This window comes from Brachyhypopomus gauderio, chromosome 20 (genome assembly GCF_052324685.1).
Source record: "Brachyhypopomus gauderio isolate BG-103 chromosome 20, BGAUD_0.2, whole genome shotgun sequence".
Taxonomy (NCBI): Eukaryota; Metazoa; Chordata; class Actinopteri; order Gymnotiformes; family Hypopomidae; genus Brachyhypopomus; species Brachyhypopomus gauderio.
Genome location: NC_135230.1, coordinates 2,425,251 through 2,448,582, shown reverse-complemented (window position 1 = coordinate 2,448,582; position 23,332 = coordinate 2,425,251). Strand labels below are relative to the sequence as shown.

At 44.0% G+C, this 23,332-nt stretch overlaps 2 protein-coding genes across 2 annotated transcripts; both read right to left on the bottom strand.

The window, feature by feature from the left end:
- Positions 1 to 6,374: 6,374 nt before the first annotated feature.
- On the bottom strand, positions 6,375 to 14,968 carry LOC143484600 (uncharacterized; the record flags this gene model as incomplete). The annotated part of the gene is made up of 5 exons (XM_076983411.1): positions 6,375 to 6,427; positions 7,873 to 8,327; positions 9,498 to 9,639; positions 12,682 to 13,416; positions 14,338 to 14,968. Coding segments are annotated over 5 exons (2,016 nt in total), but the record flags the coding sequence as incomplete, so codon positions are not given.
- A 697-nt stretch (positions 14,969 to 15,665) lies between these two features.
- On the bottom strand, positions 15,666 to 20,242 carry LOC143484599 (uncharacterized; the record flags this gene model as incomplete). The annotated part of the gene is made up of 3 exons (XM_076983410.1): positions 15,666 to 15,749; positions 17,204 to 17,816; positions 19,719 to 20,242. Coding segments are annotated over 3 exons (1,221 nt in total), but the record flags the coding sequence as incomplete, so codon positions are not given.
- Positions 20,243 to 23,332: the final 3,090 nt, after the last annotated feature.

The following is a 23,332-nucleotide window of genomic DNA, read 5'->3' as shown; positions in this document are numbered from 1 at the left end:
ATGATGAAGGCATGCCGGTAGTGGAAGGAATTGTGCTGGTAGTGGTGGTATCAGAAGATGATGTTGATGTGGTCGTTGTAGTGGAAGGAGTAGTAGATGATGATGGGGTGATGGTAGTGGAAGAAGTTGTGCTGGTAGTGGTAGAATCAGTAGACGATGTTGATGGGGTGATGGTAGTGGAAGTTTGAGAGGTTGCTGGCTTGATTGTAGTTGAAGGAGCAGTAGATGATGATGGGGTGCTGGTAGTAGAAGAAGTTGTGCTGCTAGTGGTAATATCATTAGACAATGTTGATGGGGTGATGGAAGTGGAAGTTGTAGAGGTTGTTGTTGGCTTGATTGTAGTTGAAGAAGCAGTAGATGATGAAGGGATGCTGGTAGTGGAAGGAGTTGTGCTGGTAGCGGTAGAATCAGAAGAGGATGTTGATGTGGTTGTTGTAGTAGAAGGAGTAGTAGATGATGATGGGGTGATGGTAGTGGAAGTTTGAGAGGTTGCTGGCTTGATTGTAGTTGAAGGAGCAGTAGATGATGATGGGGTGCTGGTAGTAGAAGAAGTTGTGCTGCTAGTGGTAATATCATTAGACAATGTTGATGGGGTGATGGAAGTGGAAGTTGTAGAGGTTGTTGTTGGCTTGATTGTAGTTGAAGAAGCAGTAGATGATGAAGGGATGCTGGTAGTGGAAGGAGTTGTGCTGGTAGCGGTAGAATCAGAAGAGGATGTTGATGTGGTTGTTGTAGTAGAAGGAGTAGTAGATGATGATGGGGTGATGGTAGTGGAAGTTTGAGAGGTTGCTGGCTTGATTGTAGTTGAAGGAGCAGTAGATGATGATGGGGTGCTGGTAGTAGAAGAAGTTGTGCTGCTAGTGGTAATATCATTAGACAATGTTGATGGGGTGATGGAAGTGGAAGTTGTAGAGGTTGTTGTTGGCTTGATTGTAGTTGAAGAAGCAGTAGATGATGAAGGGATGCTGGTAGTGGAAGGAGTTGTGCTGGTAGCGGTAGAATCAGAAGAGGATGTTGATGTGGTTGTTGTAGTAGAAGGAGTAGTAGATGATGATGGGGTGCTGGTAGTGGAAGAAGTTGTGCTGGTAGTGGTAGAATCAGTAGAGGATATTGATGGGGTGTTGGTAGTGGAAGTTGTAGTGGATGATGTTGGTGTGATTGTAGTTGAATGAGTAGTAGATGATGATGGGGTGCTGGTAGGTTTTGCAGTTGTGCTGGTAGTGGTAATATCAGTAGACAATGTTGATGGGGTGATGGAAGTGGAAGTTGTAGAGGTTGTTGTTGGCTTGATTGTAGTTGAAGAAGCAGTAGATGATGAAGGCATGCTGGTAGTGGAAGGAATTGTGCTGGTAGTGGTGGTATCAGAAGATGATGTTGATGTGGTCGTTGTAGTGGAAAGAGTAGTAGATGATGATGGGGTGATGGTAGTGGAAGAAGTTGTGCTGGTAGTGGTAGAATCAGTAGACGATGTTGATGGGGTGATGGTAGTGGAAGTTTGAGAGGTTGCTGGCTTGATTGTAGTTGAAGGAGCAGTAGATGATGATGGGGTGCTGGTAGTAGAAGAAGTTGTGCTGCTAGTGGTAATATCATTAGACAATGTTGATGGGGTGATGGAAGTGGAAGTTGTAGAGGTTGTTGTTGGCTTGATTGTAGTTGAAGAAGCAGTAGATGATGAAGGGATGCTGGTAGTGGAAGGAGTTGTGCTGGTAGCGGTAGAATCAGAAGAGGATGTTGATGTGGTTGTTGTAGTAGAAGGAGTAGTAGATGATGATGGGGTGATGGTAGTGGAAGTTTGAGAGGTTGCTGGCTTGATTGTAGTTGAAGGAGCAGTAGATGATGATGGGGTGCTGGTAGTAGAAGAAGTTGTGCTGCTAGTGGTAATATCATTAGACAATGTTGATGGGGTGATGGAAGTGGAAGTTGTAGAGGTTGTTGTTGGCTTGATTGTAGTTGAAGAAGCAGTAGATGATGAAGGGATGCTGGTAGTGGAAGGAGTTGTGCTGGTAGCGGTAGAATCAGAAGAGGATGTTGATGTGGTTGTTGTAGTAGAAGGAGTAGTAGATGATGATGGGGTGCTGGTAGTGGAAGAAGTTGTGCTGGTAGTGGTAGAATCAGTAGAGGATATTGATGGGGTGTTGGTAGTGGAAGTTGTAGTGGATGATGTTGGTGTGATTGTAGTTGAATGAGTAGTAGATGATGATGGGGTGCTGGTAGGTTTTGCAGTTGTGCTGGTAGTGGTAATATCAGTAGACAATGTTGATGGGGTGATGGAAGTGGAAGTTGTAGAGGTTGTTGTTGGCTTGATTGTAGTTGAAGAAGCAGTAGATGATGAAGGCATGCCGGTAGTGGAAGGAATTGTGCTGGTAGTGGTGGTATCAGAAGATGATGTTGATGTGGTCGTTGTAGTGGAAGGAGTAGTAGATGATGATGGGGTGATGGTAGTGGAAGAAGTTGTGCTGGTAGTGGTAGAATCAGTAGACGATGTTGATGGGGTGATGGTAGTGGAAGTTTGAGAGGTTGCTGGCTTGATTGTAGTTGAAGGAGCAGTAGATGATGATGGGGTGCTGGTAGTAGAAGAAGTTGTGCTGCTAGTGGTAATATCATTAGACAATGTTGATGGGGTGATGGAAGTGGAAGTTGTAGAGGTTGTTGTTGGCTTGATTGTAGTTGAAGAAGCAGTAGATGATGAAGGGATGCTGGTAGTGGAAGGAGTTGTGCTGGTAGCGGTAGAATCAGAAGAGGATGTTGATGTGGTTGTTGTAGTAGAAGGAGTAGTAGATGATGATGGGGTGATGGTAGTGGAAGTTTGAGAGGTTGCTGGCTTGATTGTAGTTGAAGGAGCAGTAGATGATGATGGGGTGCTGGTAGTAGAAGAAGTTGTGCTGCTAGTGGTAATATCATTAGACAATGTTGATGGGGTGATGGAAGTGGAAGTTGTAGAGGTTGTTGTTGGCTTGATTGTAGTTGAAGAAGCAGTAGATGATGAAGGGATGCTGGTAGTGGAAGGAGTTGTGCTGGTAGCGGTAGAATCAGAAGAGGATGTTGATGTGGTTGTTGTAGTAGAAGGAGTAGTAGATGATGATGGGGTGATGGTAGTGGAAGTTTGAGAGGTTGCTGGCTTGATTGTAGTTGAAGGAGCAGTAGATGATGATGGGGTGCTGGTAGTAGAAGAAGTTGTGCTGCTAGTGGTAATATCATTAGACAATGTTGATGGGGTGATGGAAGTGGAAGTTGTAGAGGTTGTTGTTGGCTTGATTGTAGTTGAAGAAGCAGTAGATGATGAAGGGATGCTGGTAGTGGAAGGAGTTGTGCTGGTAGCGGTAGAATCAGAAGAGGATGTTGATGTGGTTGTTGTAGTAGAAGGAGTAGTAGATGATGATGGGGTGCTGGTAGTGGAAGAAGTTGTGCTGGTAGTGGTAGAATCAGTAGAGGATATTGATGGGGTGTTGGTAGTGGAAGTTGTAGTGGAGGATGTTGTTGGTGTGATTGTAGTTGAATGAGTAGTAGATGATGATGGGGTGCTGGAAGTTTTTGCAGTTGTGCTGGTAGTGGTAATATCAGTAGACAATGTTGATGGGGTGATGGAAGTGGAAGTTGTAGAGGTTGTTGGCTTGATTGTAGTTGAAGAAGCAGTAGATGATGAAGGCATGCTGGTAGTGGAAGGAGTTGTGCTGGTAGCGGTAGAATCAGAAGAGGATGTTGATGTGGTCGTTGTAGTAGAAGGAGTAGTAGATGATGATGGGGTGCTGGTAGTGGAAGAAGTTGTGCTGGTAGTGGTAGAATCAGTAGAGGATATTGATGGGGTGTTGGTAGTGGAAGTTGTAGTGGAGGATGTTGTTGGTGTGATTGTAGTTGAATGAGTAGTAGATGATGATGGGGTGCTAGTACTTGTTGCAGTTGTGCTGGTAGTAGTTGTATCAGAGGATTTTGATGTGGTGGTTGTAGTGGAAGAAGAAGTAGATGACGATGGGGTGCTGGTAGTGGAAGAAGTTGTGCTGGTAGTGGTAGAATCAGTAGAGGATATTGATGGGGTGTTGGTAGTGGAAGTTGTAGTGGAGGATGTTGTTGGTGTGATTGTAGTTGAATGAGTAGTAGATGATGATGGGGTGCTGGGAGTTTTTGCAGTTGTGCTGGTAGTGGTAATATCAGTAGACAATGTTGATGGGGTGATGGAAGTGGAAGTTGTAGAGGTTGTTGTTGGCTTGATTGTAGTTGAAGAAGCAGTAGATGATGAAGGCATGCTGGTAGTGGAAGGAGTTGTGCTGGTAGCGGTAGAATCAGAAGAGGATGTTGATGTGGTCGTTGTAGTAGAAGGAGTAGTAGATGATGATGGGGTGCTGGTAGTGGAAGAAGTTGTGCTGGTAGTGGTAGAATCTGTAGAGGATATTGATGGGGTGTTGGTAGTGGAAGTTGTAGTGGATGATGTTGTTAGTGTGATCGTAGTTGAATGAGTAGTAGATGATGATGGGGTGCTGGTAGTTTTTGCAGTTGTGCTGGTAGTGGAAATATCAGTCGACAATGTTGATGGGGTGATGGAAGTGGAAGTTGTAGAGGTTGTTGTTGGCTTGATTGTAGTTGAAGAAGCAGTAGATGATGAAGGCATGCTGGTAGTGGAAGGAGTTGTGCTGGTAGCGGTAGAATCAGAAGAGGATGTTGATGTGGTCGTTGTAGTAGAAGGAGTAGTAGATGATGATGGGGTGCTGGAAGTTTTTGCAGTTGTGCTGGTAGTGGTAATATCAGTAGACAATGTTGATGGGGTGATGGAAGTGGAAGTTGTAGAGGTTGTTGTTGGCTTGATTGTAGTTGAAGAAGCAGTAGATGATGAAGGCATGCTGGTAGTGGAATCAGTTGTGCTGCTAGTGTTAGAATCAGTAGACATTGTTGTTGGTGTGATTGTAGTTGAATGAGTAGTAGATGATGATGGGGTGCTGGTAGTTTTTGCAGTTGTGCTGGTAGTGGTAATATCATTAGACGATGTTGGTGGGGTGATGGTAGTAGAAGTTGTAGAGGTTGTTGTTGGCTTGATTGTAGTTGAAGGAGCAGTAGATGATGATGGGGTGCTAGTACTTGTTGCAGTTGTGCTGGTAGTAGTTGTATCAGAGGATTTTGATGTGGTGGTTGTAGTGGAAGAAGAAGTAGATGACGATGGGGTGCTGGTAGTGGAAGAAGTTGTGCTGGTAGTGGTAGAATCAGTGGAGGATATTGATGGGGTGTTGGTAGTGGAAGTAGTAGTGGAGGATGTTGTTGGTGTGATTGTAGTTGAATGAGTAGTAGATGATGATGGGGTGCTGGGAGTTTTTGCAGTTGTGCTGGTAGTGGTAATATCAGTAGACAATGTTGATGGGGTGATGGAAGTGGAAGTTGTAGAGGTTGTTGTTGGCTTGATTGTAGTTGAAGAAGCAGTAGATGATGAAGGCATGCTGGTAGTGGAAGGAGTTGTGCTGGTAGCGGTAGAATCAGAAGAGGATGTTGATGTGGTCGTTGTAGTAGAAGGAGTAGAAGATGATGATGGGGTGCTGGAAGTTTTTGCAGTTGTGCTGGTAGTGGTAATATCAGTAGACAATGTTGATGGGGTGATGGAAGTGGAAGTTGTAGAGGTTGTTGTTGGCTTGATTGTAGTTGAAGAAGCAGTAGATGATGAAGGCATGCTGGTAGTGGAAGGAGTTGTGCTGGTAGCGGTAGAATCAGAAGAGGATGTTGATGTGGTCATTGTAGTAGAAGGAGTAGTAGATGATGATGGGGTGCTGGTAGTGGAAGAAGTTGTGCTGGTAGTGGTAGAATCTGTAGAGGATATTGATGGGGTGTTGGTAGTGGAAGTTGTAGTGGATGATGTTGTTAGTGTGATCGTAGTTGAATGAGTAGTAGATGATGATGGGGTGCTGGTAGTTTTTGCAGTTGTGCTGGTAGTGGAAATATCAGTCGACAATGTTGATGGGGTGATGGAAGTGGAAGTTGTAGAGGTTGTTGTTGGCTTGATTGTAGTTGAAGAAGCAGTAGATGATGAAGGCATGCTGGTAGTGGAAGGAGTTGTGCTGGTAGCGGTAGAATCAGAAGAGGATGTTGATGTGGTCGTTGTAGTAGAAGGAGTAGTAGATGATGATGGGGTGCTGGAAGTTTTTGCAGTTGTGCTGGTAGTGGTAATATCAGTAGACAATGTTGATGGGGTGATGGAAGTGGAAGTTGTAGAGGTTGTTGTTGGCTTGATTGTAGTTGAAGAAGCAGTAGATGATGAAGGCATGCTGGTAGTGGAATCAGTTGTGCTGCTAGTGTTAGAATCAGTAGACATTGTTGTTGGTGTGATTGTAGTTGAATGAGTAGTAGATGATGATGGGGTGCTGGTAGTTTTTGCAGTTGTGCTGGTAGTGGTAATATCATTAGACGATGTTGGTGGGGTGATGGTAGTAGAAGTTGTAGAGGTTGTTGTTGGCTTGATTGTAGTTGAAGGAGCAGTAGATGATGATGGGGTGCTAGTACTTGTTGCAGTTGTGCTGGTAGTAGTTGTATCAGAGGATTTTGATGTGGTGGTTGTAGTGGAAGAAGAAGTAGATGACGATGGGGTGCTGGTAGTGGAAGAAGTTGTGCTGGTAGTGGTAGAATCAGTAGAGGATATTGATGGGGTGTTGGTAGTGGAAGTAGTAGTGGAGGATGTTGTTGGTGTGATTGTAGTTGAATGAGTAGTAGATGATGATGGGGTGCTGGAAGTTTTTGCAGTTGTGCTGGTAGTGGTAATATCAGTAGACAATGTTGATGGGGTGATGGAAGTGGAAGTTGTAGAGGTTGTTGTTGGCTTGATTGTAGTTGAAGAAGCAGTAGATGATGAAGGCATGCTGGTAGTGGAAGGAGTTGTGCTGGTAGCGGTAGAATCAGAAGAGGATGTTGATGTGGTCGTTGTAGTAGAAGGAGTAGAAGATGATGATGGGGTGCTGGAAGTTTTTGCAGTTGTGCTGGTAGTGGTAATATCAGTAGACAATGTTGATGGGGTGATGGAAGTGGAAGTTGTAGAGGTTGTTGTTGGCTTGATTGTAGTTGAAGAAGCAGTAGATGATGAAGGCATGCTGGTAGTGGAAGGAGTTGTGCTGGTAGCGGTAGAATCAGAAGAGGATGTTGATGTGGTCGTTGTAGTAGAAGGAGTAGTAGATGATGATGGGGTGCTGGTAGTGGAAGAAGTTGTGCTGGTAGTGGTAGAATCTGTAGAGGATATTGATGGGGTGTTGGTAGTGGAAGTTGTAGTGGATGATGTTGGTGTGATCGTAGTTGAATGAGTAGTAGATGATGATGGGGTGCTGGTAGTTTTTGCAGTTGTGCTGGTAGTGGTAATATCAGTAGACAATGTTGATGGGGTGATGTAAGTGGAAGTTGTAGAGGTTGTTGTTGGCTTGATTGTAGTTGAAGAAGCAGTAGATGATGAAGGCATGCTGGTAGTGGAATCAGTTGTGCTGCTAGTGTTAGAATCAGTAGACAATGTTGTTGGTGTGATTGTAGTTGAATGAGTAGTAGATGATGATGGGGTGCTGGGAGTTTTTGCAGTTGTGCTGGTAGTGGAAATATCAGTCGACAATGTTGATGGGGTGATGGAAGTGGAAGTTGTAGAGGTTGTTGTTGGCTTGATTGTAGTTGAAGAAGCAGTAGATGATGAAGGCATGCTGGTAGTGGAAGGAGTTGTGCTGGTAGCGGTAGAATCAGAAGAGGATGTTGATGTGGTCGTTGTAGTAGAAGGAGTAGTAGATGATGATGGGGTGCTGGAAGTTTTTGCAGTTGTGCTGGTAGTGGTAATATCAGTAGACAATGTTGATGGGGTGATGGAAGTGGAAGTTGTAGAGGTTGTTGTTGGCTTGATTGTAGTTGAAGAAGCAGTAGATGATGAAGGCATGCTGGTAGTGGAAGGAGTTGTGCTGGTAGCGGTAGAATCAGAAGAGGATGTTGATGTGGTCGTTGTAGTAGAAGGAGTAGAAGATGATGATGGGGTGCTGGAAGTTTTTGCAGTTGTGCTGGTAGTGGTAATATCAGTAGACAATGTTGATGGGGTGATGGAAGTGGAAGTTGTAGAGGTTGTTGTTGGCTTGATTGTAGTTGAAGAAGCAGTAGATGATGAAGGCATGCTGGTAGTGGAAGGAGTTGTGCTGGTAGCGGTAGAATCAGAAGAGGATGTTGATGTGGTCGTTGTAGTAGAAGGAGTAGTAGATGATGATGGGGTGCTGGTAGTGGAAGAAGTTGTGCTGGTAGTGGTAGAATCTGTAGAGGATATTGATGGGGTGTTGGTAGTGGAAGTTGTAGTGGATGATGTTGTTAGTGTGATCGTAGTTGAATGAGTAGTAGATGATGATGGGGTGCTGGTAGTTTTTGCAGTTGTGCTGGTAGTGGAAATATCAGTCGACAATGTTGATGGGGTGATGGAAGTGGAAGTTGTAGAGGTTGTTGTTGGCTTGATTGTAGTTGAAGAAGCAGTAGATGATGAAGGCATGCTGGTAGTGGAAGGAGTTGTGCTGGTAGCGGTAGAATCAGAAGAGGATGTTGATGTGGTCGTTGTAGTAGAAGGAGTAGTAGATGATGATGGGGTGCTGGAAGTTTTTGCAGTTGTGCTGGTAGTGGTAATATCAGTAGACAATGTTGATGGGGTGATGGAAGTGGAAGTTGTAGAGGTTGTTGTTGGCTTGATTGTAGTTGAAGAAGCAGTAGATGATGAAGGCATGCTGGTAGTGGAATCAGTTGTGCTGCTAGTGTTAGAATCAGTAGACATTGTTGTTGGTGTGATTGTAGTTGAATGAGTAGTAGATGATGATGGGGTGCTGGTAGTTTTTGCAGTTGTGCTGGTAGTGGTAATATCATTAGACGATGTTGGTGGGGTGATGGTAGTAGAAGTTGTAGAGGTTGTTGTTGGCTTGATTGTAGTTGAAGGAGCAGTAGATGATGATGGGGTGCTAGTACTTGTTGCAGTTGTGCTGGTAGTAGTTGTATCAGAGGATTTTGATGTGGTGGTTGTAGTGGAAGAAGAAGTAGATGACGATGGGGTGCTGGTAGTGGAAGAAGTTGTGCTGGTAGTGGTAGAATCAGTAGAGGATATTGATGGGGTGTTGGTAGTGGAAGTAGTAGTGGAGGATGTTGTTGGTGTGATTGTAGTTGAATGAGTAGTAGATGATGATGGGGTGCTGGGAGTTTTTGCAGTTGTGCTGGTAGTGGTAATATCAGTAGACAATGTTGATGGGGTGATGGAAGTGGAAGTTGTAGAGGTTGTTGTTGGCTTGATTGTAGTTGAAGAAGCAGTAGATGATGAAGGCATGCTGGTAGTGGAAGGAGTTGTGCTGGTAGCGGTAGAATCAGAAGAGGATGTTGATGTGGTCGTTGTAGTAGAAGGAGTAGAAGATGATGATGGGGTGCTGGAAGTTTTTGCAGTTGTGCTGGTAGTGGTAATATCAGTAGACAATGTTGATGGGGTGATGGAAGTGGAAGTTGTAGAGGTTGTTGTTGGCTTGATTGTAGTTGAAGAAGCAGTAGATGATGAAGGCATGCTGGTAGTGGAAGGAGTTGTGCTGGTAGCGGTAGAATCAGAAGAGGATGTTGATGTGGTCGTTGTAGTAGAAGGAGTAGTAGATGATGATGGGGTGCTGGTAGTGGAAGAAGTTGTGCTGGTAGTGGTAGAATCTGTAGAGGATATTGATGGGGTGTTGGTAGTGGAAGTTGTAGTGGATGATGTTGTTAGTGTGATCGTAGTTGAATGAGTAGTAGATGATGATGGGGTGCTGGTAGTTTTTGCAGTTGTGCTGGTAGTGGAAATATCAGTCGACAATGTTGATGGGGTGATGGAAGTGGAAGTTGTAGAGGTTGTTGTTGGCTTGATTGTAGTTGAAGAAGCAGTAGATGATGAAGGCATGCTGGTAGTGGAAGGAGTTGTGCTGGTAGCGGTAGAATCAGAAGAGGATGTTGATGTGGTCGTTGTAGTAGAAGGAGTAGTAGATGATGATGGGGTGCTGGAAGTTTTTGCAGTTGTGCTGGTAGTGGTAATATCAGTAGACAATGTTGATGGGGTGATGGAAGTGGAAGTTGTAGAGGTTGTTGTTGACTTGATTGTAGTTGAAGAAGCAGTAGATGATGAAGGCATGCTGGTAGTGGAATCAGTTGTGCTGCTAGTGTTAGAATCAGTAGACATTGTTGTTGGTGTGATTGTAGTTGAATGAGTAGTAGATGATGATGGGGTGCTGGTAGTTTTTGCAGTTGTGCTGGTAGTGGTAATATCATTAGACGATGTTGGTGGGGTGATGGTAGTAGAAGTTGTAGAGGTTGTTGTTGGCTTGATTGTAGTTGAAGGAGCAGTAGATGATGATGGGGTGCTAGTACTTGTTGCAGTTGTGCTGGTAGTAGTTGTATCAGAGGATTTTGATGTGGTGGTTGTAGTGGAAGAAGAAGTAGATGACGATGGGGTGCTGGTAGTGGAAGAAGTTGTGCTGGTAGTGGTAGAATCAGTAGAGGATATTGATGGGGTGTTGGTAGTGGAAGTAGTAGTGGAGGATGTTGTTGGTATGATTGTAGTTGAATGAGTAGTAGATGATGATGGGGTGCTGGGAGTTTTTGCAGTTGTGCTGGTAGTGGTAATATCAGTAGACAATGTTGATGGGGTGATGGAAGTGGAAGTTGTAGAGGTTGTTGTTGGCTTGATTGTAGTTGAAGAAGCAGTAGATGATGAAGGCATGCTGGTAGTGGAAGGAGTTGTGCTGGTAGCGGTAGAATCAGAAGAGGATGTTGATGTGGTCGTTGTAGTAGAAGGAGTAGAAGATGATGATGGGGTGCTGGAAGTTTTTGCAGTTGTGCTGGTAGTGGTAATATCAGTAGACAATGTTGATGGGGTGATGGAAGTGGAAGTTGTAGAGGTTGTTGTTGGCTTGATTGTAGTTGAAGAAGCAGTAGATGATGAAGGCATGCTGGTAGTGGAAGGAGTTGTGCTGGTAGCGGTAGAATCAGAAGAGGATGTTGATGTGGTCGTTGTAGTAGAAGGAGTAGTAGATGATGATGGGGTGCTGGTAGTGGAAGAAGTTGTGCTGGTAGTGGTAGAATCTGTAGAGGATATTGATGGGGTGTTGGTAGTGGAAGTTGTAGTGGATGATGTTGGTGTGATCGTAGTTGAATGAGTAGTAGATGATGATGGGGTGCTGGTAGTTTTTGCAGTTGTGCTGGTAGTGGTAATATCAGTAGACAATGTTGATGGGGTGATGTAAGTGGAAGTTGTAGAGGTTGTTGTTGGCTTGATTGTAGTTGAAGAAGCAGTAGATGATGAAGGCATGCTGGTAGTGGAATCAGTTGTGCTGCTAGTGTTAGAATCAGTAGACAATGTTGTTGGTGTGATTGTAGTTGAATGAGTAGTAGATGATGATGGGGTGCTGGGAGTTTTTGCAGTTGTGCTGGTAGTGGAAATATCAGTCGACAATGTTGATGGGGTGATGGAAGTGGAAGTTGTAGAGGTTGTTGTTGGCTTGATTGTAGTTGAAGAAGCAGTAGATGATGAAGGCATGCTGGTAGTGGAAGGAGTTGTGCTGGTAGCGGTAGAATCAGAAGAGGATGTTGATGTGGTCGTTGTAGTAGAAGGAGTAGTAGATGATGATGGGGTGCTGGTAGTGGAAGAAGTTGTGCTGGTAGTGGTAGAATCTGTAGAGGATATTGATGGGGTGTTGGTAGTGGAAGTTGTAGTGGATGATGTTGGTGTGATCGTAGTTGAATGAGTAGTAGATGATGATGGGGTGCTGGTAGTTTTTGCAGTTGTGCTGGTAGTGGTAATATCAGTAGACAATGTTGATGGGGTGATGTAAGTGGAAGTTGTAGAGGTTGTTGTTGGCTTGATTGTAGTTGAAGAAGCAGTAGATGATGAAGGCATGCTGGTAGTGGAATCAGTTGTGCTGCTAGTGTTAGAATCAGTAGACAATGTTGTTGGTGTGATTGTAGTTGAATGAGTAGTAGATGATGATGGGGTGCTGGGAGTTTTTGCAGTTGTGCTGGTAGTGGAAATATCAGTCGACAATGTTGATGGGGTGATGGAAGTGGAAGTTGTAGAGGTTGTTGTTGGCTTGATTGTAGTTGAAGAAGCAGTAGATGATGAAGGCATGCTGGTAGTGGAAGGAGTTGTGCTGGTAGCGGTAGAATCAGAAGAGGATGTTGATGTGGTCGTTGTAGTAGAAGGAGTAGTAGATGATGATGGGGTGCTGGAAGTTTTTGCAGTTGTGCTGGTAGTGGTAATATCAGTAGACAATGTTGATGGGGTGATGGAAGTGGAAGTTGTAGAGGTTGTTGTTGGCTTGATTGTAGTTGAAGAAGCAGTAGATGATGAAGGCATGCTGGTAGTGGAAGGAGTTGTGCTGGTAGCGGTAGAATCAGAAGAGGATGTTGATGTGGTCGTTGTAGTAGAAGGAGTAGTAGATGATGATGGGGCGCTGGTAGTGGAAGAAGTTGTGCTGGTAGTGGTAGAATCAGTAGAGGATGTTGATGGGGTGATGGTAGTGGAAGTTGTAGTGGAGGATGTTGTTGGTGTGATTGTAGTTGAATGAGTAGTAGATGATGATGGGGTGTTGGTAGTTTTTGCAGTTGTGCTGGTAGTGGTAATATCAGTGGACAATGTTGATGGGGTGATTGAAGTGGAAGTTGTAGAGGTTGTTGTTGGCTTGATTGAAGTTGAAGAAGCAGTAGATGCTGAAGGCATGCTGGTAGTGGAATCAGTTGTGCTGCTAGTGTTAGAATCAGTAGACATTGTTGTTGGTGTGATTGTAGTTGAATGAGTAGTAGATGATGATGGGGTGCTGGTAGTTTTTGCAGTTGTGCTGGTAGTGGTAATATCATTAGACGATGTTGGTGGGGTGATGGTAGTAGAAGTTGTAGAGGTTGTTGTTGGCTTGATTGTAGTTGAAGGAGCAGTAGATGATGATGGGGTGCTAGTACTTGTTGCAGTTGTGCTGGTAGTAGTTGTATCAGTAGAGGATTTTGATGTGGTGGTTGTAGTGGAAGAAGAAGTAGATGACGATGGGGTGCTGGTAGTGGAAGAAGTTGTGCTGGTAGTGGTAGAATCAGTAGAGGATATTGATGGGGTGTTGGTAGTGGAAGTTGTAGTGGAGGATGTTGTTGGTGTGATTGTAGTTGAATGAGTAGTAGATGATGATGGGGTGCTGGGAGTTTTTGCAGTTGTGCTGGTAGTGGAAATATCAGTAGACAATGTTGATGGGGTGATGGAAGTGGAAGTTGTAGAGGTTGTTGTTGGCTTGATTGTAGTTGAAGAAGCAGTAGATGATGAAGGCATGCTGGTAGTGGAAGGAGTTGTGCTGGTAGCGGTAGAATCAGAAGAGGATGTTGATGTGGTCGTTGTAGTAGAAGGAGTAGTAGATGATGATGGGGTGCTGGTAGTGGAAGAAGTTGTGCTGGTAGTGGTAGAATCTGTAGAGGATATTGATGGGGTGTTGGTAGTGGAAGTTGTAGTGGATGATGTTGGTGTGATCGTAGTTGAATGAGTAGTAGATGATGATGGGGTGCTGGTAGTTTTTGCAGTTGTGCTGGTAGTGGTAATTTCAGTAGACAATGTTGATGTGGTGATGGAAGTGGAAGTTGTAGAGGTTGTTGTTGGCTTGATTGTAGTTGAAGAAGCAGTAGATGATGAAGGCATGCTGGTAGTGGAATCAGTTGTGCTGCTAGTGTTAGAATCAGTAGACAATGTTGTTGGTGTGATTGTAGTTGAATGAGTAGTAGATGATGATGGGGTGCTGGGAGTTTTTGCAGTTGTGCTGGTAGTGGAAATATCAGTAGACAATGTTGATGGGGTGATGGAAGTGGAAGTTGTAGAGGTTGTTGTTGGCTTGATTGTAGTTGAAGAAGCAGTAGATAATGAAGGTATGCTGGTAGTGGAAGGAGTTGTGCTGGTAGCGGTAGAATCAGAAGAGGATGTTGATGTGGTCGTTGTAGTAGAAGGAGTAGTAGATGATGATGGGGTGCTGGTAGTGGAAGAAGTTGTGCTGGTAGTGGTAGAATCTGTAGAGGATATTGATGGGGTGTTGGTAGTGGAAGTTGTAGTGGATGATGTTGGTGTGATCGTAGTTGAATGAGTAGTAGATGATGAAGGGGTGCTGGTAGTTTTTGCAGTTGTGCTGGTAGTGGTAATATCAGTAGACAATGTTGATGGGGTGATGGAAGTGGAAGTTGTAGAGGTTGTTGTTGGCTTGATTGTAGTTGAAGAAGCAGTAGATGATGAAGGCATGCTGGTAGTGGAAGGAGTGTTGCTGGTAGCGGTAGAATCAGAAGAGGATGTTGATGTGGTTGTTGTAGTAGAAGGAGTAGTAGATGATGATGGGGTGCTGGTAGTGGAAGAAGTTGTGCCGCTAGTGGTAGAATCAGTAGAGGATGTTGATGGGGTGTTGGTACTGGAAGTTGTAGTGGAGGATGTTGTTGGTGTGATTGTAGTTGAATGAGTAGTAGATGATGATGGGGTGCTGGTAGTTTTTGAAGTTGTGCTGGTAGTGGTAATATCAGTAGACAATGTTGATGGGGTGATGGAAGTGGAAGTTGTAGAGGTTGTTGTTGGCTTGATTGTAGTTGAAGAAGCAGTAGATGATGAAGGCATGCTGGTAGTGGAATCAGTTGTGCTGCTAGTGTTAGAATCAGTAGACAATGTTGTCTTTGTGATTGTAGTTGAATGAATAGTAGATGGTGATGGGGTGCTGGTAGTTTTTGCAGTTGTGCTGCTAGTGGTAATATCATTAGACGATGTTGATGGGGTGATGGTAGTGGAAGTTGTAGAGGTTGTTGTCGGCTTGATTGTAGTTGAAGGAGCAGTAGATGATGATGGGGTGCTAGTACTTGTTGCAGTTGTGCTGGTAGTAGTTGTATCAGAGGATTTTGATAAGGTGGTTGTAGTGGAAGGAGAAGTAGATGATGATGGGGTGCTGGTAGTGGAAGAAGTTGTGCTAGTAGTGGTAGAATCAGTAGACGATGTTGATGGGGTGATTGTAGTGGAAGTTGTTGTGGAGGATGTTGTTGGTGTGATTGTAGTTGAATGAGTAGTAGATGATGATGGGGTGCTGGTAGTTTTTGCAATTGTGCTGGTAGTGGAAGTATCAGTAGACGATGTTGATGGAGTGATGGAAGTGGAAGTTGTAGAGGTTGTTGTTGGCTTGATTGTAGTAGAAGGAGAAGTAGATGATGAAGGGATGATGGTAGTGGAAGGAGTTGTGCTGGTAGCGGTAGAATCAGAAGAGGATGTTGATGTGGTTGTTGTAGTAGAAGGAGTAGTAGATGATGATGGGGTGCTGGTAGTGGAAGAAGTTGTCCTGGAAGTGGTAGAATCAGTAGAGGATATTGATTGGGTGTTGGTAGTGGAAGTTGTAGTGGATGATGTTGGTGTGATTGTAGTTGAATGAGTAGTAGATGATGATGGGGTGCTGGTAGGTTTTGCAGTTGTGCTGGTAGTGGTTGTATCAGTAGAGAATTTTGATGTGGTCTTTGTAGTGGAAGGAGAAGTAGATGATGATGGGGTGCTGGGAGTTTTTGCAGTTGTGCTGCTAGTGGTAGAATCAGTAGAGGATGTTGATGGGGTGTTGGTAGTGGAAGTTGTAGTGGAGGATGTTGTTGGTGTGATTGTAGTTGAATGAGTAGTAGATGATGATGGGGTGCTGGTAGTTTTTGCAGTTGTGCTGGTAGTGGTTGTATCAGTAGAGGATTTTGATGTGGTCTTTGTAGTGGAAGGAGAAGTAGATGATGATTGGGTGCTGGGAGTTTTTGCAGTTGTGCTGCTAGTGGTAGAATCAGTAGAGGATGTTGATGGGGTGTTGGTAGTGGAAGTTGTAGTGGAGTATGTTGTTGGTGTGATTGTAGTTGAATGAGTAGTAGATGATAATGGGGTGCTGGTAGTTTTTGCAGTTGTGCTGGTAGTGGTAATATCAGTAGACAATGTTGATGGGGTGATGGAAGTGGAAGTTGTAGAGGTTGTTGTTGGCTTGATTGTAGTTGAAGAAGCAGTAGATGATGAAGGCATGCTGGTAGTGGAATCAGTTGTGCTGCTAGTGTTAGAATCAGTAGACAATGTTGTTGGTGTGATTGTAGTTGAATGAATAGTAGATGATGATGGGGTGCTGGTAGTTTTTGCAGTTGTGCTGCAAGTGGTAATATCATTAGACGATGTTGATGGGGTGATGGTAGTGGAAGTTGTAGAGGTTGTTGTTGGCTTGATTGTAGTTGAAGGAGCAGTAGATGATGATGGGGTGCTAGTACTTGTTGCAGTTGTGCTGGTAGTAGTTGTATCAGAGGATTTTGATGAGGTGGTTGTAGTGGAAGGAGAAGTAGATGATGATGGGGTGCTGGTAGTGGAAGAAGTTGTGCTGGTAGTGGTAGAATCAGTAGACGATGTTGATGGGGTGATTGTAGTGGAAGTTGTTGTGGAGGGTGTTGTTGGTGTGATTGTAGTTGAATGAGTAGTAGATGATGATGGGGTGCTGGTAGTTTTTGCAATTGTGCTGGTAGTGGAAGTATCAGTAGACGATGTTGATGGAGTGATGGAAGTGGAAGTTGTAGAGGTTGTTGTTGGCTTGATTGTAGTTGAAGAAGCAGTAGATGATGAAGGCATGCTGGTAGTGGAATCAGTTGTGCTGCTAGTGTTAGAATCAGTAGACAATGTTGTTGGTGTGATTGTAGTTGAATGAGTAGTAGATGATGATGATGGGGTGCTGGGAGTTTTTGCAGTTGTGCTGGTAGTGGAAATATCAGTCGACAATGTTGATGGGGTGATGGAAGTGGAAGTTGTAGAGGTTGTTGTTGGCTTGATTGTAGTTGAAGAAGCAGTAGATGATGAAGGCATGCTGTTAGTGGAAGGAGTTGTGCTGGTAGCGGTAGAATCAGAAGAGGATGTTGATGTGGTCGTTGTAGTAGAAGGAGTAGTAGATGATGATGGGGTGCTGGTAGTGGAAGAAGTTGTGCTGGTAGTGGTAGAATCTGTAGAGGATATTGATGGGGTGTTGGTAGTGGAAGTTGTAGTGGATGATGTTGTTGGTGTGATCGTAGTTGAATGAGTAGTAGATGATGATGGGGTGCTGGTAGTTTTTGCAGTTATGCTGGTAGTGGTAATATCAGTAGACAATGTTGATGGGGTGATGGAAGTGGAAGTTGTAGAGGTTGTTGTTGGCTTGATTGTAGTTGAAGAAGCAGTAGATGATGAAGGCATGCTGGTAGTGGAAGGAGTTGTGCTGGTAACGGAAGAATCAGAAGAGGATGTTGATGTGGTCGTTGTAGTAGAAGGAGTAGTAGATGATGATGGGGTGCTGGAAGTTTTTGCAGTTGTGCTGGTAGTGGTAGTATCAGTAGACAATGTTGATGGGGTGATGGAAGTGGAAGTTGTAGAGGTTGTTGTTGGCTTGATTGTAGTTGAAGAAGCAGTAGATGATGAAGGCATGCTGGTAGTGGAAGGAGTTGTGCTGGTAGCGGTAGAATCAGAAGAGGATGTTGATGTGGTCGTAGTAGAAGGAGTAGTAGATGATGATGGGGCGCTGGTAGTGGAAGAAGTTGTGCTGGTAGTGGTAGAATCAGAAGAGGATGTTGATGTGGTCGTAGTAGAAGGAGTAGTAGATGATGATGGGGCGCTGGTAGTGGAAGAAGTTGTGCTGGTAGTGGTAGAATCAGTAGAGGATATTGATGGGGTGATGGTAGTAGAAGTTGTAGAGGTTGTTGTTGGCTTGATTGTAGTTGAAGGAGCAGTAGATGATGATGGGGTGCTAGTACTTGTTGCAGTTGTGCTGGTAGTAGTTGTATCAGTAGAGGATTTTGATGTGGTGGTTGTAGTGGAAGAAGAAGTAGATGACGATGGGGTGCTGGTAGTGGAAGAAGTTGTGCTGGTAGTGGTAGAATCAGTAGAGGATATTGATGGGGTGTTGGTAGTGGAAGTTGTAGTGGAGGATGTTGTTGGTGTGATTGTAGTTGAATGAGTAGTAGATGATGATGGGGTGCTGGGAGTTTTTGCAGTTGTGCTGGTAGTGGAAATATCAGTAGACAATGTTGATGGGGTGATGGAAGTGGAAGTTGTAGAGGTTGTTGATGTGGTCGTTGTAGTAGAAGGAGTAGTAGATGATGATGGGGTGCTGGTAGTGGAAGAAGTTGTGCTGGTAGTGGTAGAATCTGTAGAGGATATTGATGGGGTGTTGGTAGTGGAAGTTGTAGTGGATGATGTTGTTGGTGTGATCGTAGTTGAATGAGTAGTAGATGATGATGGGGTGCTGGTAGTTTTTGCAGTTGTGCTGGTAGTGGTAATATCAGTAGACAATGTTGATGTGGTGATGGAAGTGGAAGTTGTAGAGGTTGTTGTTGGCTTGATTGTAGTTGAAGAAGCAGTAGGTGATGAAGGCATGCTGGTAGTGGAATCAGTTGTGCTGCTAGTGTTAGAATCAGTAGACAATGTTGTTGGTGTGATTGTAGTTGAATGAGTAGTAGATGATGATGGGGTGCTGGGAGTTTTTGCAGTTGTGCTGGTAGTGGAAATATCAGTAGACAATGTTGATGTGGTGATGGAAGTGGAAGTTGTAGAGGTTGTTGTTGGCTTGATTGTAGTTGAAGAAGCAGTAGATGATGAAGGCATGCTGGTAGTGGAATCAGTTGTGCTGGTAGCGGTAGAATCAGAAGAGGATGTTGATGTGGTCGTTGTAGTAGAAGGAGTAGTAGATGATGATGGGGTGCTGGTAGTGGAAGAAGTTGTGCTGGTAGTGGTAGAATCTGTAGAGGATATTGATGGGGTGTTGGTAGTGGAAGTTGTAGTGGATGATGTTGGTGTGATCGTAGTTGAATGAGTAGTAGATGATGAAGGGGTGCTGGTAGTTTTTGCAGTTGTGCTGGTAGTGGTAATATCAGTAGACAATGTTGATGGGGTGATGGAAGTGGAAGTTGTAGAGGTTGTTGTTGGCTTGATTGTAGTTGAAGAAGCAGTAGATGATGATGGCATGCTGGTAGTGGAATCAGTTGTGCTGCTAGTGTTAGAATCAGTAGACAATGTTGTTGGTGTGATTGTAGTTGAATGAATAGTGGATGATGATGGGGTGCTGGTAGTTTTTGCAGTTGTGCTGCTAGTGGTAATATCATTAGACGATGTTGATGGGGTGATGGTAGTGGAAGTTGTTGTGGAGGATGTTCTTGGTGTGATTGTAGTTGAATGAGTAGTAGATGATGATGGGGTGCTGGTAGTTTTTGCAATTGTGTTGGTAGTGGAAGTATCAGTAGACGATGTTGATGGGGTGATGGAAGTGGAAGTTGTAGAGGTTGTTGTTGGCTTGATTTTAGTAGAAGGAGTAGTAGATGATGAAGGGATGCTGGTAGTGGAAGGAGTGTTGCTGGTAGCGGTAGAATCAGAAGAGGATGTTGATGTGGTTGTTGTAGTAGAAGGAGTAGTAGATGATGATGGGGTGCTGGTAGTGGAAGAAGTTGTGCCGCTAGTGGTAGAATCAGTAGAGGATGTTGATGGAGTGATGGAAGTGGAAGTTGTAGAGGTTGTTGTTGGCTTGATTGTAGTAGAAGGAGAAGTAGATGATGAAGGGATGCTGGTAGTGGAATCAGTTGTGCTGCTAGTGTTAGAATCAGTAGACAATGTTGTTGGTGTGATTGTAGTTGAATGAATAGTAGATGATGATGGGGTGCTGGTAGTTTTTGCAGTTGTGCTGCTAGTGGTAATATCATTAGACGATGTTGATGGGGTGATGGTAGTGGAAGTTGTAGAGGTTGTTGTTGGCTTGATTGTAGTTGAAGGAGCAGTAGATGATGATGGGGTGCTAGTACTTGTTGCAGTTGTGCTGGTAGTAGTTGTATCAGAGGATTTTGATGAGGTGGTTGTAGTGGAAGGAGAAGTAGATGATGATGGGGTGCTGGTAGTGGAAGAAGTTGTGCTGGTAGTGGTAGAATCAGTAGACGATGTTGATGGGGTGATTGTAGTGGAAGTTGTTGTGGAGGATGTTGTTGGTGTGATTGTAGTTGAATGAGTAGTAGATGATGATGGGGTGCTGGTAGTTTTTGCAATTGTGCTGGTAGTGGAAGTATCAGTAGACGATGTTGATGGAGTGATGGAAGTGGAAGTTGTAGAGGTTGTTGTTGGCTTGATTGTAGTAGAAGGAGAAGTAGATGATGAAGGGATGCTGGTAGTGGAAGGAGTTGTGCTGGTAGCGGTAGAATCAGAAGAGGATGTTGATGTGGTTGTTGTAGTAGAAGGAGTAGTAGATGATGATGGGGTGCTGGTAGTGGAAGAAGTTGTCCTGGAAGTGGTAGAATCAGTAGAGGATATTGATTGGGTGTTGGTAGTGGAAGTTGTAGTGGATGATGTTGTTGGTGTGATTGTAGTTGAATGAGTAGTAGATGATGATGGGGTGCTGGTAGGTTTTGCAGTTGTGCTGGTAGTGGTTGTATCAGTAGAGGATTTTGATGTGGTCTTTGTAGTGGAAGGAGAAGTAGATGATGATGGGGTGCTGGGAGTTTTTGCAGTTGTGCTGCTAGTGGTAGAATCAGTAGAGGATGTTGATGGGGTGTTGGTAGTGGAAGTTGTAGTGGAGGATGTTGTTGGTGTGATTGTAGTTGAATGAGTAGTAGATGATGATGGGGTGCTGGTAGTTTTTGCAGTTGTGCTGGTAGTGGTTGTATCAGTAGACAATGTTGATGGGGTGATGGAAGTGGAAGTTGTAGAGGTTGTTGTTGGCTTGAATGTAGTTGAAGAAGCAGTAGATGATGAAGGCATGCTGGTAGTGGAATCAGTTGTGCTGCTAGTGTTAGAATCAGTAGACAATGTTGTTGGTGTGATTGTAGTTGAATGAGTAGTAGATGATGATGGGGTGCTGGTAGTTTTTGCAGTTGTGCTGGTAGTGGTTGTATCAGTAGAGGATTTTGATGTGGTCTTTGTAGTGGAAGGAGAAGTAGATGATGATTGGGTGCTGGGAGTTTTTGCAGTTGTGCTGCTAGTGGTACAATCAGTAGAGGATGTTGATGGGGTGTTGGTAGTGGAAGTTGTAGTGGAGGATGTTGTTGGTGTGATTGTAGTTGAATGAGTAGTAGATGATGAAGGGGTGCTGGTAGTGGAATCAGTTGTGCTGCTAGTGTTAGAATCAGTAGACAATGTTGTTGGTGTGATTGTAGTTGAATGAGTAGTAGATGATGATGGGGTGCTGGTAGTTTTTGCAGTTGTGCTGGTAGTGGTTGTATCAGTAGAGGATTTTGATGTGGTCTTTGTAGTGGAAGGAGAAGTAGATGATGATTGGGTGCTGGGAGTTTTTGCAGTTGTGCTGCTAGTGGTAGAATCAGTAGAGGATGTTGATGGGGTGTTGGTAGTGGAAGTTGTAGTGGAGGATGTTGTTGGTGTGATTGTAGTTGAATGAGTAGTAGATGATGATGGGGTGCTGGTAGTTTTTGCAGTTGTGCTCGTAGTGGTAATATCAGTAGACAATGTTGATGGGGTGATGGAAGTGGAAGTTGTAGAGGTTGTTGTTGGCTTGATTGTAGTTGAAGAAGCAGTAGATGATGAAGGCATGCTGGTAGTGGAATCAGTTGTGCTGCTAGTGTTAGAATCAGTAGACAATGTTGTTGGTGTGATTGTAGTTGAATGAGTAGTAGATGATGATGGGCTGCTGGTAGTTTTTGCAGTTGTGCTGCTAGTGGTAATATCATTAGACGATGTTGTTGCGGTGATGGTAGTGGAAGTTGTAGAGGTTGTTGTTGGCTTGAATGTAGTTGAAGGAGCAGTAGATGATGATGGGGTGCTGGTAGGTTTTGCAGTTGTGCTGGTAGTGGTTGTATCAGTAAAGGATTTTGATGTGGTCTTTGTAGTGGAAGGAGAAGTAGATGATGATGGGGTGCTGGGAGTTTTTGCAGTTGTGCTGCTAGTGGTAGAATCAGTAGAGGATGTTGATGGGGTGTTGGTAGTGGAAGTTGTAGTGGAGGATGTTGTTGGTGTGATTGTAGTTGAATGAGTAGTAGATGATGATGGGGTGCTGGTAGTTTTTGAAGTTGTGCTGGTAGTGGTAATATCAGTAGACAATGTTGATGGGGTGATGGAAGTGGAAGTTGTAGAGGTTGTTGTTGGCTTGATTGTAGTTGAAGAAGCAGTAGATGATGAAGGCATGCTGGTAGTGGAATCAGTTGTGCTGCTAGTGTTAGAATCAGTAGACAATGTTGTTGGTGTGATTGTAGTTGAATGAGTAGTAGATGATGATGGGGTGCTGGTAGTTTTTGCAGTTGTGCTGGTAGTGGTTGTATCAGTAGAGGATTTTGATGTGGTCTTTGTAGTGGAAGGAGAAGTAGATGATGATTGGGTGCTGGGAGTTTTTGCAGTTGTGCTGCTAGTGGTACAATCAGTAGAGGATGTTGATGGGGTGTTGGTAGTGGAAGTTGTAGTGGAGGATGTTGTTGGTGTGATTGTAGTTGAATGAGTAGTAGATGATGAAGGGGTGCTGGTAGTTTTTGCAGTTGTGCTGGTAGTGGTAATATCAGTAGACAATGTTGATGGGGTGATGGAAGTGGAAGTTGTAGAGGTTGTTGTTGGCTTGATTGTAGTTGAAGAAGCAGTAGATGATGAAGGCATGCTGGTAGTGGAATCAGTTGTGCTGCTAGTGTTAGAATCAGTAGACAATGTTGTTGGTGTGATTGTAGTTGAATGAGTAGTAGATGATGATGGGCTGCTGGTAGTTTTTGCAGTTGTGCTGCTAGTGGTAATATCATTAGACGATGTTGATGGGGTGATGTTAGTGGAAGTTGTAGAGGTTGTTGTTGGCTTGATTGTAGTTGAAGGAGCAGTAGATAATGATGGGGTGCTGGTAGGTTTTGCAGTTGTGCTGGTAGTGGTTGTATCAGTAGAGGATTTTGATGTGGTCTTTGTAGTGGAAGGAGAAGTAGATGATGATGGGGTGCTGGGAGTTTTTGCAGTTGTGCTGCTAGTGGTAGAATCAGTAGAGGATGTTGATGGGGTGTTGGTAGTGGAAGTTGTAGTGGAGGATGTTGTTGGTGTGATTGTATTTGAATGAGTAGTAGATGATGATGGGGTGCTGGTAGTTTTTGCAGTTGTGCTGGTAGTGGTAATATCAGTAGACAATGTTGATGGGGTGATGGAAGTGGAAGTTGTAGAGGTTGTTCTTGGCTTGATTGTAGTTGAAGAAGCAGTAGATGATGAAGGCATGCTGGTAGTGGAATCAGTTGTGCTGCTAGTGTTAGAATCAGTAGACAATGTTGTTGGTGTGATTGTAGTTGAATGAGTAGTAGATGATGATGGGCTGCTGGTAGTTTTTGCAGTTGTGCTGCTAGTGGTAACATCATTAGACGATGTTGATGGGGTGATGGTAGTGGAAGTTGTAGAGGTTGTTGTTGGCTTGAT